General features: G+C 42.8%; 1 protein-coding gene across 2 annotated transcripts in view; it reads left to right on the top strand.

Annotated features, from left to right (window-relative positions):
* Window positions 1-15,767, top strand: part of LOC125904249 (semaphorin-6D-like) — a 514,236-nt gene extending 498,469 nt beyond the window's left edge. Inside the window, exon 23 of one of the 2 annotated variants that reach the window (XM_049601535.1) lies at window positions 205-15,767. In XM_049601535.1, coding sequence (XP_049457492.1) covers window positions 205-1,521 — 1,317 coding nt within the window. In that variant the 3' untranslated portion in view covers window positions 1,522-15,767. Of the gene's footprint in view, window positions 1-192 lie in introns of both variants that reach the window. The other variant, XM_049601534.1, reaches the window with a different exon arrangement.
* The last annotated feature ends 1,131 nt before the right edge of the window (window positions 15,768-16,898 follow it).

Raw genomic sequence — 16,898 nt, 5'->3', positions numbered from 1 at the left:
AAAACTTAGTAAGAGAAAAGCCCTTTTTAGATAGGAATTGTGCAAATTTGTAGGAAAGTCCAATCAGTCCAATCGGGCAGTGCAGCAAAATGCCGCCTACCTAATTTTGGTCATCCTGTAGTGTTTTTGGAGTTTAGAATGATGACCTGTTTGAGTTTAAAGTGTCTTACCATGGGTCTGACCTCTGTTTAGTCTCTATCTCAGGGTGATGGAGAGCTGTCCGGCCTGCCCACACCCGACTCCACCCCGGAGCTGCCCATCAAGAACATGAAGGCCTTAAGGCACCATCAGTATGAGAAGAACCAGAATTGCAACAATGCCAAGGACAGCAACCCCATATCTGGGCCCAGCTGCTCCGGATCCAGTCTGGGTTTCATGGCCGTTGTCGGGAACTCTTTGAACCAGCAGATGTTTCCCTTCTCTCATCACCACAGCAACAGTTTAGGCAACGGAGCAGCCTATGGAGCGGGCGCCTCTTCGACTTCACTGCACCTCCCTGAGGAGAGGAAGATCTTGAATGATGAGCGAGCAGCAGCAGCAGGAGGTGGAGGAGGTGGGGGAGTCCCCCATCACCACCACTCCCAGCAGTCCCTCCCCGCGACAGTGGTGGATGTGTCGGCACTGGATGAACTGCTCAGACACATCCATGAGGTCAGCGCATCGGGCACTGGAGGCATCAAGGTCCTCACTTCCACCTCCTCGTCCTCCCTGTTCCATGGGGCGTCCTCGTCCTCCTCTGGAGGACATCATCATAATCATCACCATCATCATCGTTCTAATAATCACCACGGCCACACCCGCACCCATCACTACAACCACGGCCATCACCATAGCAACCACCAAAACAATAACAGCAGCAGCGGCGGCAGTCACCATCAACAGCAGCAGATCCCTGAGACAGAATCAGGTCCGTATTACAGCACCTCCACACTGCCAAGGGACGGCCTCCCCAAACGCCTGGACGCTCCAACTCAAAACTCGACCTCATCCTCCGCCACCTCCTCTTCTTCCTCCTCTTCATCCTCCAACAACCCAACCTCCTCCACCTCCATTCCCTCTTCTTCCTCTTCTTCCTCCTCAACTCCGCTCCAGCAGCAGGTGATTCTAGAGAGACCTGGAGGAAGCAGCGTCTCGGTGGCACGCCACCATTCCCAGCGCCACTCGCTCATCAAGATGGGCAGCGGGGGCGGCGCAGTGCCCCGCCACCACAGCTTTAACCAACGGGGGCCACAGCACGCACACATTCTAGCCAGAATGAACACGAACAGCAGCAGCAACGGCCCCCCGTGCACCAGAGCAGCAGCTAATGTGAGCACCGATACCAATGGCGAGAGCCAGCGGCCTTCCATTGCCAGCGCCTGCCTGACAAGGCAGCACAGTTACAGCGAAGGGCCACACGTGCAGCGGGCAGCAATTGTCCGGAGAACGGCGTCGCTCAAACCCCAAGTTCCGCCAAAACCTCTGTTCCTTCCAAACACGGCGACGTCACCGGTAGCAGAGGCAGGAAAATACAACTACTGAGACTGAGGGAGGAAGTGGCACCATTCTAACATGGCTGCTACAGTCTTCGCAGAGCAAAGCACTCCGACATGTCTGCAGGCCCTGTGAGAAAAGACAAAATGAGAGCATTGATGGGACGAAGAGACACAAAAGAGACTTCAGAGCTGTTTGTTCCCATCACTACTCATTATAACCCTTCAGTTGTGATTCCTTTCCTGCTGAGAGGACGCCGCCTGTCGCCCTATCTGAGTCAGAACCGCTGCATTGTAGCCCTAAACAGAGCCACAGAGACACTCTGATCTACAAATAAACAAGATCTCTGACTCATCTCTCTGGGCAGGCGGGGCCGCTCGCTTGTGGCGACTTTCCCCTCACGACAGACTGCAGATCAAAACCAGCTCAGACGAGTCTAAGAAACATTCCAAAAGCAGGGTGAAGGATGTTAATGATTCAAAAGGAGTCCCCAAGGCTTGAGGTGGCCTGAAAAAATTCTTGATTAATGCAGTTTCCTTATGAGCGCTTTGATCTAATGTCCCCAGTTGTTGCACCTTGGCACAAGGCCTGGATTTAATTTGCAAAGATTGGAGGAAAAGAAAAAAAAAAAAAAAGCAGAAAATTGGACTGCAGCAAACCCCACATGAACTGTCCAGGACCCCTGGGAGTGTTGGACATTGCTCCAGGACGATGAGATTTCTTTCCACAGGAGAAATCCAACAGAAATGCCCAGAGGGTTGCTCCTGTTTTTTGGAAGTCTGTTTGTCCCTCTGAATCTGGTCCGGATAATAAAAATTGACAGAAGGGTTCTCTCTCTGCTCTGTGATAAAAACTCCAAAAGGAGAAAGAAAGAAAAACTGTTGTGAAGGTTTTGTTATCACGTCCGACGCTTCAAGATGATGGGATGTTCAGGAGATGGAGATTTTTGTACACCAACACATCAGCAACACTTTGAGGAATGTGAGGAGACAAAGAGAGATTTGCTTCATGAGCTGCTGTACGAAATGTCAAAATCCAGCAGACACAGAGATCCAGATCAGAGCAGCCGTCACTGACAGTACACACAAAACACATGAATGTCCTCTTTTGTACCATATTGGTATCTGAACCACAAACAAAGCATTAATCGAACTGTGTTTTCCACGGAGCCCAGCAGGTGAACGAGGGAGGATTTCTGATAAATCAGTCCTTCCAGTTAAAAATTCACACACTCAGTACACTTAATACTCCTTCACTTTAGTAATTTGTGTGTTCAAATTACTGAATTGATTTCCTTGAATTAATAACTGCTCTCAAAAGACTTAATTTGCCCTCTCCCCTCTCTTTTGCATCTGGCTTTATCTACGAAGAGCTCCACGAGCTCTGAGCTGAGTTTTTATTAACCGCAGGATCAGTAAAATGTTTAAATAGAAGTCAAAGATCAAATCAAACTGTATTTAATCAAAGAGGCCAACTGTTCATTTCAGGGTATCAATTAAGTGATGTGACAGAGCTGTTTATCAAAAGTTTTCTCATCACCTGCTGAGTTGGTTTTGACGGGACACTTACAGTCTGCAGCGGAACAACAGGTGAACCTGCCTGAGCAGCAGAAACAGCTCACAGAATGAAACGTATACCAGCATTTGGCCTTTTTACTAAAATGTCAGTTCACTTAAACTTAAAAAAGACAGTTTCTCTCTTACCTCTGGTGCAGCTGTTCCCAAAGTGGGTGTCGTGGCCCCCCTCAGGTGTTGACAGGATGGAACAAGCGTTGTTCATTTCCATCGTTTTCACTGTACATTTATCATCAGAGACATTTATTAACTTTCTGTCAAAAAAGAAAAGAAGCAATAAACATCAAAAGTTACTGTAGTAGCAAGACAAAGAGTCAAATGACCTGCATGACAACCTGCAGTATACATAGTTATATGTTTCACTTTCAAGTAACATCAGTGTCAGTAAAAGAAATTTTAAAGACAGATAACCCTTGTTTTAGTTGAGTTTCCGGTGTGTGTTGACTGCAAGGTCAGTGAGGACGGGTGGGAACTGCTGCTCTCATGATATGTAGCCATGCAGATAGTTCTGGATTTGAGTTGTATGTGTCTCAGATTCAGTGGAGGTTAATGAGTTTGTGACAGCCCAGAAAATGTCCCAGTTACCCTGAATCATCCACAGACCACAGTAGAGACAGTTTTTAGACAGACTGTTTTTTCATTAGAAAGTAGTCTGAATCAGAGGTCGTCATGAGTCCAAAGTGATGGACCTGAACCCTGATGGACAGGAAAAATTTGTTCTGAGATTCGACTGGATGGGGTAATTTCATAAGAATATATTAATTCAACCTGTTTTTGTCTGAGATATTAGAGCGCTGACTCAGTGCATGTCTGACAGGGGAAAGTTTATTTTTTTATTATTTATTTTGTTGTTGTGATGTGACAAAGTATCCTCATACAACGATTCCTATGATTCATTCACTGTCCATAACCACTTATGCAGCTGACACTGGGACCCTGGACAAGTCGCCAGACTATTACAGGGTTGACACATTCACATTCACACCTTTGAACAATTTAGAGTCAGAAATTAACCTGACATGCATGTGCATGTCTCTGGACCCACACTGACATGGGGAGAACATGCAAACTCTACACAGAGGGGCTCCCCTACCCTGGGTTCAAATCAGGAACCCTCTTGCTGTGAGGTGACTATACTAACCACTGCACAACCGTGCAAGGATTCCTATGATATCCAACAAAAAATGCACACTAGAGATGCCAATATCTGATTTGCTATTATGTAACAACTCATTTGACCGATAACCAATACTGATATTGATATATCCAATTTTTGTTATTGTTTGTTGTCATTTTAGATCATCAAGTCTCTTCAGTTGTGGAATTAACATAATAATTCCATCTAATTGTAGGACTGCATCCCTAATGCACGCACAAGAGTTTGTATGATATCCTACAAATTAGCACCCCAAGAATGATGTCATGTCCTTAACTGAAAGTCACATAATTAACATAAAGTTAGATGATGTTAGATGTTAGATCAGGTTTAGGAAAAGAAACATGGTAACAACATACTTTAAAATGACTCAAAGTTCACATGGCACGGAACAGCCGTCTCCTGGGGAACATCATGGGTTTTGTGACCCATCCACCACCCCAACCTGCCTCCTTATTGGACTCGCTCAGGACTGTTTCAACTTTACTCCTGCCATCGCATTGGTCATATGATCGCAACCTTTCAAAATACCTGCATTACTTTTTGTAGGAAAACGTATGAACAGTGCATGAGAAAAGCATGGATGTGAGCTGCTGTGATACTTGCCAGTTTCTGATAGTTCTACACAGCTCAGATCCCTCATCATATCAACATGATACACTTCGTTAACTCGGCTGATTCTCCACAATCCAATAGCTTTGTTCAATTCACAGAAACCATGAGCACCAAAGTAAAATTACTCAGATTTACTGGCACGGTAAACAAGAGAGACAGAAATGAGTTGATTATTTGTATTCCTTTAGTTCACAAGGTTCCAACAATGAAAAGAATCAAAACGTTTCCTCATAATATTTGTTGAAGCTGTGAATATTGTCCAGCTCACTCTCTCTCTCTCTCTTTCCTCTGCTCCACCTCAAACTCGCTGGCACTGCTGCTTGTTTTTTTTCACTTTACCTTTACTTTTGTAATCTGATCCTAAATCAGTCCCTCGAGGATGTTGCAGCCGCAACATTGCAATGCAAATTCAGCCAATCCTAGTGAATTCTGCATGATCTTGCAATTTTGTCCAAACCTCGCAACTTTACAGCAAATATGACTGTATTTACCAAAATCTCATTTCATTGTAGAGCTGCGTGCAACACTGTGAGGGAAACACTGAATGCTCATAATGATAGGCTCCAAATTCAGAAACAGCATCTCCAAACAGCATTACATTTTCATTTGCTCCCCCACTTTACAATAATACGCAAAACAGCAGGGCTGCCCCTGACTAAGAATATTCCTAGTCGAACAATGGTCGTCATTTAGGGCCATTAATTGACTAGTTGCCAGCATGTTTACAATGTTAATTTAATTATTAAATTATATATTTCAGTGATTTGAGTTGAAGGTGTGAGAGAGAAAAGTATCAGTAACATTGTCAACATTGTGAAATACAAAACCGTACGAATGGACCTTCACAGGCCTACATTTTATCTACAAGTGCACATCACACACTGAGCGAGCCACCGGTTAATTATGCTGTCGGCAAAGCGTTAATGGTTGTGCTAAGTGGCTAATGGGCATGCAGCTGCTTACACGTTTCAGATGATATGTCATGTTTGTAGTCGACGAATGAAGATGGGTTTACATATCACCATGGATTCATCCTTTACCTTCTCAAAATGATCCCACACTTTGGATTTGCTGTCCGATATGTTATTAACTAGCCTGTGTAATAACCACAGGTACCAGCCCTGGAAATTAGGGGCCGTACACATGCCACGCCTTTAACTGCCTGGAAACGCAAGGTTGGGCTCTGAGCGCTACTCTTGTGCCCTTTTTTGTGCCAGCTTTCAAGAGTGCAGCGACAGGTTGCATCTGAGGTTGCTAAGTTATGTTAACAAGCACCGTATAGCCTATTTACCTGAAATCCTGAGTGCAGAGCTGATCTTCTTCCAGGCGCTGTTTATAAGTGTGTAGGCCTATCAACTGTGGGACAGATGTTAAGCTCTGGGTAGCCCTGCACTAAAATCATCAACTTTTCTGTTTATCAGACTGAATATTTACAGAAGAAAGGAAAGATATCTGTCAGCTGTAATTGGTTTGTAACGTGACTTCTGTGATTGCTGAGCGTGGCCTCTTCCCATGTCTGTCCTCTCAAATTTAATTCCTACATGGTCCAGTCATATACTGTAGGTTTTGACTTATATTGACAAGGTACCGCTCCTAATAGAGTTTCAGGTTGTTTTTTTGTTGTTGTTGTTTCTGAGACTAAGCAACCAATGAAATCTTGCCAACTAATGACCTTTGTGGTCGACTAACATTTGGTCGACTGTTACGGGGCAGCCCTACAAAACATCACAACATGCACTGCAATTTTTTTTCTGAAAACCTGCCATGAAATCAGACATTTCGGACTCTAGTTTCGCAGACCAGGCGAGGCGGGGGCGCAGCGCACCTGCGCTTCGCCAACTGGGTGTGGCCTGGCGGATTTTGCAAGTTTGGCACACCGTGCGCCTGGCGCAGCTACTCCTCTATCCCACCTCCGTCCCTCCTACCTGCGCAAGTCGGAAAGAGGGCGTGGAGTGGGTTTTACACAGCCGATTCACATCACACCAATCAAATGAGCCCCTCTCCTCACCCTTAAATGCACTGCGCGAAGGCATAATGAGAGTTTACTCAATTCGCCATGGCAGAAGAGAGCAGCAGCGTCAGACGGCCAAACTTCTCCCAGGAGGAAACTGATGTTTTGGTCCGGGAGGTCCAAGCTCGCAGTGTCCGAATATACGGAACTGCGAGCAGACCTCCATGGGCTGATGATGCAAAGGTAGCCTGGGAGGAGGTCACCACAATTGCAAATCAATGTTGCGTTTCTCTTGTGCGTGCGCGCTCTCTCTTTCTCTCTCGCAGTCTCACTCTGTTTCTTTTCTTTTGACTTTTCTAAGATGACAGATGCTGAATATATACTCCCTATCTGATGATGTGGCTGTTTGTGGTTGGCTGAGAGGGATGTGAACTCATTAGTTTGCAGCTGTGTTAACCAAATCAGGTTGGGTTTCCATTACGTGTGCCAAACGTGCCAAATGGTGCCAAACCCCTTTGATCTGACATCAGATGTGACGGGACAGTCGATATAGAGATACATTTATGTGCTGATTGCACATAGTTGCATTGAATAATGTTTTTTTGGGTATTTATTGCATTGTTAATGTGCCTGACATTCTGGAAACCTGCCTGTGAGGTTTTGGTGACATGTGCGCACTGTCTGCCGGTCAGCCAAACTTCGGCTTACACTGGCTGCGCTCCCCCTGCGCTGACAGTAGACGTGGTTTCAGTTGGCGAGCTTTTACCGCACCTTCGGCGAAGCCGTTTGGCATGAAACTGTCACTGTGCCAAGCTGGATCTGTCGACACCTCCTCCTGCTGCGCCGCCACACCCATCTCAGCGCACCTCGGTCTGCCAAACTACCAAACTGAGCGCGCCTCAGGTTGCGCTGCTCGAAACTAGCTCTGCGCGGGGTTCGCCACCCTGCGCCACCCTGTGCCGCGCTGGGAAACTAGAGCCCTTCCAAGTTGCAACAATCCCAAAAAATCCTGGAGGGAATTAGACTAATCATCATTATGTGTTTCTCCGGTGATCAGCGGTGATCACGGGTCTCACACCCAAAGTAATACAATGGGACCGGACCCAGAACCGACTGACCATAACAAAACATGGACCTGAACCTGTACGGGTCCTACATCAGGTCTTGTGAGGACTATTAGTCTGAGTGAAAACTGTTGACAGTGTGTCTCTGTCTCTCAAACCCTGCAGACACAGAAAACCAAACCTATCTGCATGGATAGATCTCACAGGTTTTACTTTTGTGGTCATTTGGGTGAACTTTGCTCCACATTCATTCACTTTTGCAGGCTTTTTAGTTTGACCTTAGTCTGTGGGAGTGTTTCCTTATAGACGATCTAAAAATACCCGACTGTGAGGAGAATCTGCTGTTTCCTGTTTCACGTTTACCTCCCAGTGTTTGTCAGTTTTGTATTCTTTGGCTGTTTCTTCAGTTTGAGCACTCAGCCTGAAACAGGCAAACAACAAACCAAACAAGTGCAGCGGTCTAACACACAGGGAAATTTTGAGGCAGTGCAGGTGAGCAACGCTGCCGGCAACAACAATAACAGAACACCTGTAAATAAAGCAATGAGCTGCATGAACTGAAGTGATGAGGGTGACCTCAAAAACAGCTGACAGAGTTAACCTCCTGTGGTGCTTAAACATGTTGCTGTGCAGGTTCGATAAAGTTTGGAAAATGAATGTGGTCATTCTTAAATTCATTAAGTTTTGACTGCAAGAGGAGGTCTGAGGAGTTTAACTGTAGAAACACCCCATCCTGAAACTGGGACTTAGACTCGCTGTCCTGAATCTATGAAGAACCTGCTGGTGCTTCTGCATGTTTTAGCCCTTTAGGTGCACTTTATATTACTGCTGACCATATTCCAAAACATGTGATTGTATACCAGGTTCCTGGCCAGTTTTCTCATCACTCACTTCTATCTGAAGTCTGGCTCCCACTAAAAGATTTTACAAATCTTAACAGATGTTGAAAATGTGAGAGACCCCACACATAACAACATGGAATGATACATTTAATACTTTTATTGCTTTATTGTGTAGAGAGCAACAATTTGGCCCAAACAGCACAAACCACACTAACAGATTCCATTCATCAACAACCAATTTTTTTTTACAGAAGATTTATAAAGAGGATATGTAGAAATAGTCATGCAGCTGGTGTGAATATGGACTGTACATGTTAGAGTGCAAGCTGGATATGAATAAAGTCAGAGTTGAATTCCTTTTGATTTTGCATCAAAATCCTCTAAAACCTGCAGGACTGCCAGTGTCAGGATTTTGGATTGTAAATATTGACAGCCTGTTCTCACTTCCAACTCGTCAAATACCGCTGCTGTGTCAGTGGCACCAATGCACAGAGGTACTCTTTATTATTGTTGGGGTCGCGGGGGGCTGGAGCCTATCCCAGCTGACACTGAGCAAGAGGCGGGGTTCACCCTGGACAGGTCGCCAGACCTGAAGCTTAGTTTCAAGTCTATACCACCTTCCTATTAAAAGTTATTTGCGAACATACCTTCCCGGGCAGGGCTAACACACAGATACAGACAACCATTCACGCCCACATTCACACCTACGGGCAATTTAGAATCACCAATTAACCTGCCTGACTTTAGACTGTGGGAGGAACGGGGGGAACATGCAAATACAGAAGGGTTCCCCCACCACATGTTCAAGCCCCCCATCCTGGATTCAAACCAGGAAGATGACAACCACTGTCCCATCGTGCCGCCCTGTACTCTTCATGGTGGAATGAAATGCACCAGGCGGCGGCTGATACAAAGAGCGACAAAATCCATATAGGGCAGGTGAGAGCAGACTTGGATGGGTCAAACGAACTCCGGGCTTTCACTGAGGCTCCCAGGAATGCTGCTTAGTCTTGCAGACAATTTATTCCTGCGGTCACTCGTGATATTGCAGAAAAAATAAATAAATCCCCTGTGGCCCAAAAAGCATTTTTCCCATAGAAAGTCATTATTAAAGAGACATCTGTAAAACTGCTGACAGGACACCTCCAACTCAGTTATGACTCTTACCATTCTAAATTTTTGATCCATGGTGGTTTTATATTTGTTAAACTTTCCTCAAGCAGAGAAAAGCAATTTAAAAATCTGTGATGTCATCACAATGTAAAGTCTATGAGCCGAGCAGGAATTCATGGGTGGGGACAGTGGGAGTAACACTACTCCAGTAAATCCAGAAACTAGAAACTTTTGGGCTGTATACACTAGGCAAGCAATTCCACAGGACTTAATATGTGCCATTTTGTCATCTAGTATTTAGGTATTATTGTAAATCTCTAGGGAGCCCACTGTTCATTTCTTGAGTGAAATCAAAAGTCAGTGTTATTTTAATAATGTAGTGTGCTAGTTTGTGAAGCATACTATGCTATTGATGTGTGTCACATAACACTACATGATATTAGAATAAAGTAAATAAGTACAGTTGTAAAGAAGGGACTTTTGTCGGGTTGATGATATAGCGCCATCTCTGTGTAAAACAGCTCTATTTTGAAGATTTGGGATGAGAACATGTTAATATTACACATTTAATATGTGTGGACTTCCAGGCAGATCAGGGGATGTTAAAAAATACTCTTAAACAATAGGCAAGATGATCGTTAGAATAATCAGAAAAATCAAGGCTTTGCTGAAGATTATTCAGCGGGGGTATTGGCTTAAAATTGGCTTCATTATGTTGTAGCTACATGGCATTAGAATCAAAAATGCACATTTTCATGTTGGTTTTAACAAAGCTGAAAGTGTCCAACGTCTGAAAGGAAGGTAATCAACTTAAAAACTGTTGGTCTGCAGTGATGTGAAGAAAAAATATTAATTCAAGATCCACTTACTAAATCTTTAGCCTGATCTCTTCCTGAGACATGTTGTTATGATACTTTTCCACACACACCCATGCAGGAGAGTCTCACTACACATAAAAAACGGTGCCACATTATGTCACATGTACACATAATGTCTAAAAGCAGAAGGCTTGGCTGGTGTAAGTCATGGGAAATTGACATTGCACGTTCTTCGATAAGACAATTTGGCAGCCCCGAGATGACACAAATTAAGGCTACGTTATGTCAGCGGCTAACTTACATAAAATAAATTTGCCGTCATCTTGTAGGGAGGGTTATCCCCAGAAGATTACTGTAACAATTAATTTCATTACGAACAAGAAAATTCCATGACCGTGGGGACTCTGCTAATGACAGGCTGTAAAACTCTGGTTCGATCCTTTAACCAACGAGGGAAAGTCGACAGCAGCTATCAAAGTTAATCACATGAACGCTGACCTCTTCAGGAAATTAAGAATTCTGAAATATTAAAACAGATTAAAGAGTTGCAGGAAATGAACGGGGCAGGAGAGACAAAAAACAATGTCAGTTGGTATCACTTATAAGACTTTTCTGTGAGTTTTTCTGGGTCTTATTTGGCTCCCTGCTGCCGCTAAAGCCAATAAACATCCCGTTTTAGTTTTATCTGAATGGCTCAGCCGGCCTGACGCACAATCCCAGCACAGATTATGCAATAAGGAAGCGGTGATGGTGGAAATGTTGTTGCAGCAGAGCATCAGTGAAAAATCCCTGTCTGCTGGAGATGAGGCAAGCAGCCTCTGCACCAAATGATGCAACTTTGAGTCCGGCGGCACCAGACGGTCAAGGAGGGAAGGGGGGCTGGAAAGTGAAGCTCCACCCAAATAAGCCATGCTGTAAAAGTCGCCACTTTCACCACAGACTGATTGTTTTGTTCAGTTTTAATAAGAGAGGACAAAGCACCAGTTTGATATTGAATTCTACTTCATGTTAAGCGCAGACTTGTGTCACGTTTCTTATTTGAAGAGGTTACATCATCCGCTTTCATCCAACCTGAATCTGTCGTCTGACTGAAACTGTTTGATAGTTATCAGAGATTAGTGTTGTTCTGGTCACTGAGAAGACACTGCCTAAATGAATCAAAGTCCAAATTAACGGGTTGTGTTCACATGAGAAAAGCAAATCTGATCTTCAGCTCTTTGTGGAAGATCTGACGGTTTCTCGAGTGTCTACAGAACGAGAGTAACGTTTGAAAAAGGTTGGATTATAATGAGTCAGTACTGTCACATAGGAGGTCACGAGTTGGAGCTCTCTGTGTAATTCAAGGGAATGAGCTGCAGATACTGAGCATCACTGCTGACCGACATTTGAAAACCTTTTTTTTTTTTCCTGTAGAACTCAACATGCAGAGAATTAAAACTGGATGCATACTGAATAAGTAAACACCAGGTCATTCTTATTTTTTTGACATGAAACTTCCATTTGTGTGAGTGGTTGCACAGTTCCAGGCAGTGTGCATGTGGTCTAGTGAAGGCTTCAGCTGGTCAAATATGTTGTTGGAAATGTCAAAGCTAAAAGAAAAATAATTCATGGATGCAAAAAAATTAATGATTGGTTCTTGGAAATTAAAACATTTTTTTGCAGCTGCATTACTGTAAAATAAGGATGTACCAATTATGAAATTCTGGACCAATACCAATGGTGTTGTTTATTTTAATTTTGTTGTTATTTATGCCCCCTTGTGTCCCAAAAAAAAGAAAGTATGGTCATTATAAAAAAAAGTTTTAAAGTCATTCAGTCCTTCATTACACTACCTTCGCTCGCGCATAAATTCAATCATACACATTTATGAAAAACCCTTTAAAATAACTGCTCCATAAGTCTTAGAAAGAACTTTACTTCATAATTCCCTCTCTAAAATTTCTGTGAAAACATTGACACATTTCTCCTTCAAACAGCTGAATTTATTTAAGTTTCTTACCATAAGCTACATTTTACAAGATTACAGTGAACACATCATGATAACGTTATCATTTACCATTGTCCAATATTCATTTTTACTGAATGGAGCGTGAAGGCATCATAATGTAACACTGTGCAACTTCTGTGAGCCGTTAAGCGGGATTTATCTCTTTGCAGAGCCTGCACTGTAACCTATGCCGTTGTGAGCATTTATACTTGTGCGGTGATGTGTCTGTGTCACTCTGCAGTTACACCTCCAAAAGACTGGTCAGCATTGGGATTTTTGTAAAATGCTGTTAAAGGGATAGTGCACCCAAAAATGAAAATTCACCCATTGTCAACTCACCCATACGCTGATGGAGGCTCACAGCACTTGCGGAGATCCAAGGGGAGAGGGGGTAGCAACTCCACCTAATGGAGGACATAAGCGCGATGTACAGAGAGGCAGTTAGAGCTACAGGCTACAATGAGTTCAAATGACATTTTTCGAAACAACTTTTTACATCAGGGACACGGGATTACTGTTAATTTATTATGTTGATCTGTTGTGTACGATATCTATTGCATGTCTGTCCGTCCTGGAAGAGGGATCCCTCCTCAGTTGCTCTTCCTGAGGTTTCTACCATTTTTTTCCCCCCCGTTAAAGGGGGTTTTTGGGGGAGTTTTTCCTTATCTGCTGTGAGGGTCCTAAGGACAGAGGGATGTCATATGCTGTAAAGCCCTGTGAGGCAAATTGTGATTTGTGATATTGGGCTTTATAAATAAGATTGATTGATTGATTGATTGATTGATTGATTGATTGATTGGATCACTACGGACTCATGGAGATATTTTGTGGTTTCAATTATGTGTTTTTGGACGTTTGAATCTGGGGCGCTGTCAGCCTCCATTAGGTGGAGTTGTGCTACTACCCCCTTTCCCCTTGGATCTCCGCAAGTGTTGTGAGGACTCTTAAACTTCACCTGAGCCTCCATCAGCATATTTTTGGGTGCAATATCACTTTAAGTTCAGTTGATTCCAAACATACAAAAAACTCATTAAACACACATTAAAAACACATTTAACAAACATTAAACATGGCTTAAGAGCAACAATTTCAAACACAAGTACACAAATTGGCTTCAGTATAACTCACAGGATTCACAGACAAAGCACTTGTCTATTGCTGGACACATTTTCAATACAAATACTATATGCTAACATCATAATCACAACCCTATAGCATTTTACATTGTATAAGTTAGCCTAGCAGCGAGTGGACTTTTCCTCTACTCATATGAAGCCAGGGACAACAGCAACATTTAAATAAGTTAACATTAAAAAATTCAGCTCCATTACAACTCACAAGGGTCACTGACAAAACAACTGTCTTATACTAAACAATTTTTTCCAAACAAATACAACATGGTAACATTATTAGCATAAGCCTATGGCATTTTACATAGTACACATTAGCCTAGCGACAAGCGGAGATTTCCTCTACTAAATATATCTAATAAAGCAAGGATAAAGCACGCACAAGATTTAAAATGCTATTTTGTGGGGGCTTTATTGTCTTCACAATTTATTGTTTCTTATCTGTGAAATATTAGTCTGAATGGGCGGAAGTTCGCTGCATAGATCAGCCTCTCATTGGGCGGAACGAGCCATCCGCTGAAGTCCCGCCCTACCACCTCCGGATGTGTAGCAGTTTTCAACCGTTTTCAACACATCCTTTACTAACTTTTGCAGTGTTTGATCTTGCGGGGATGTAGCCATTTTTCTGCCATGGTTCGCGTCCTGTAGGCGATATTTTTGTGGGCATGTTACACCAAAACCTGTTTCCCCCCAGGAATATTTTTGCAAGCACACTGTTGCTGTGGCACCGCCCAGAACGATTGTGATTGGTTGAAAGAAATACAAGCCGGGCGTTTTTTTCTCCAATCTTAAAGTGAGAGTCGGTCCAGCCAGACCTTTCTTTTCTTGAGAAATATAGGTTAATGAAAGCTTCGTTTCCACTGAGGGAAATGGTTTCAGCTTACAAAAATAGACAGGAGGTCTGCGTCGCCGTGATGTGTAGTTACATTTCTGGGGAGGTGTATGTCAGACTACGGCGTAGGGTACAGCATCGATTCAATGCAGAAGCATAAATCCCACATTGGTTCTGGCCACCAGCTGTTAATAGTAAGGGTGCATCCCCTGATGCATTGAGAGTGAGTTTACTCCATCCTTTTGTCCCGAAGGCGTCCCTGGAAAGAAACCATTTGTCCCAAACATTTTTTGTATTGTCCCTGGGAGGACTGGACACCGCTCTACTTTTCAGCCTTTTCAGCCAAAAGTGATGAGAATGTCAGCCGATGGCAAGTGTTCAGCCAATAAATAGATGCATCCCTGCAACATAATGATCATAATAATGATACTTTGATGAATAACAAAAAAATCAACAGAAAGGTCATAAGAAAAAAAAAATACAATAAAAAAAGTAAAATACAATAGAAAAGCAGCAAATCCTCACATTGCTTTGACTCTTCATTTCAGAACTTTCCTTAATTGAAGACCCAAATACTAGGGGTTTGGACTGTTGGTTGGACAAATAAAGCATTTGAATATGTTGTCTTTTAAAATATTTCAGAAATGTCTGACATTTCATTTTTCAGAAATTGTCATCCCATAATGGGAAAAAAACAACAGATAAATGGAAAACTGAAAGTAGTAATTGGTTGTATTTAGCTAATTTTGTTTGATACGTTCAACTCATAGTGTGATTTGGAAAGTGGTATATCTGGTATCAACTGAAATACGTTTTTTGATGCCAACCAAAATGTGTCTGAAAACTGTTGCATGCCAAAAGCTGGCACAAAAGCTGATTTTCTGATAAATCTGAATCCTTTCAATTTTTTTCATCCTTCACTCAACTGGCCACCAACATCATTAGACTTTTATATCTGGTTGAATTTAGGTCATGATGTCAGGTGACCAAAATTCAGTGTCAGGATGTCTAATGCTAACGTCAACTGACATAAAATACTAACAGATGACATTGATACTGAAAAATGACATTTAAATATTAAGAACAAAACCCAATGTCATAATGTTAACGTCCACACAACATGAAATTCTAACATCGTTAGACATTTAAAATATTGTCAACTCGATTTTTATTGAAACCAAAATTTAACGTCTGTATGACCTAAGAATCCAACGTCTTTCTGATGTCATATTGATGTCCGGTGCCAACTAGAAAGGTAGTTGCCTATTTAAATCAATAAATTGCCAATATTAGACTGTAATTAATAGGGATGCACAATATTGGATTTTTTGCTGATATCTGATATGCCCATACATAACAACTTATTTAGCTGATAACCGATATTGATATATCCACTTTTTTCCCCACCTAATTTTAGTGATCATCAAGTCTCATATTTTGTTCACATTATACATGCATACTCTTATCGTGATGGCCCACCAGCAGATAGAGACGTGAAATAGAATGCTTTTCACTGTATGTAATACTCATTCACACACTTCTTGATCTCTGCAGCCATGGTTATGAAAGCCGGCTCTACGTTGGTGGCGTTCTTGGCACTCGTCTCCAGGAAGGGTTAGCATTGTTGCCTCACGGCAAGAGGGCTCCCGGTCTGAACCCCAGGTGGGAGAGCCTCTGCGTGGAGTCTGCATGTTCTCCTTGTGTCAGCATGGGTTTCCTCCTACACCAAAGACATGCAGGTTATTTGGGGACTCTAAATTGCCTATAGGTGTGAATGTGAACGTGAATGTTTGTCTGTCTCCATGTGTTAGCCCTGTGATAGTCTGGTGACCTGACCAGGGTGAGTCTCTCACACAATGTCAGCTGGGATAGACTTCACCCCCCTCATGACCCGCAACATTTTAAGTGGTTATGGAAAATGAATGAATGAATGTGCAAAATAAGAAAAAGCATGTCGGCAGATTCTGTTCATTTTAAAGCTGATATTGGCTGATACCGATGACGTGCTGATATTAATGTGCATTCATCGTAATTTATTCAGACACAGTTCTTCAGCAACTGCTTGCGCTCGAACAACATTTAAACAGAAGTTTGGCTTCTTTTGTTAAACGAAAATAAGAGTTTTGTGATAATTAATAAATCAACTAAAGTATGACTTTGGTATCAGTGCAAAAACTCAGGTATCAAAATTTTTCAAAGAAAACCCACCTCGAGAGCATGGTCAGTGGTGACTTGAAGAAAAGGCTACTTGTAGTTAATTGGTTTAAAAAGGGTACCTTCATGGTCCTTTAAATCATTCCATGAGGCCTCTCAGCAGTCACTTTCACACCAAACAGTCTTGTT

Source organism: Epinephelus fuscoguttatus, linkage group LG17, assembly GCF_011397635.1.
Source record: "Epinephelus fuscoguttatus linkage group LG17, E.fuscoguttatus.final_Chr_v1".
In the NCBI taxonomy this organism is placed as follows: Eukaryota; Metazoa; Chordata; class Actinopteri; order Perciformes; family Serranidae; genus Epinephelus; species Epinephelus fuscoguttatus.
The sequence above is the reverse complement of the archived record's forward strand: the minus strand, read 5'-3'. Positions and strand labels throughout refer to the sequence as shown.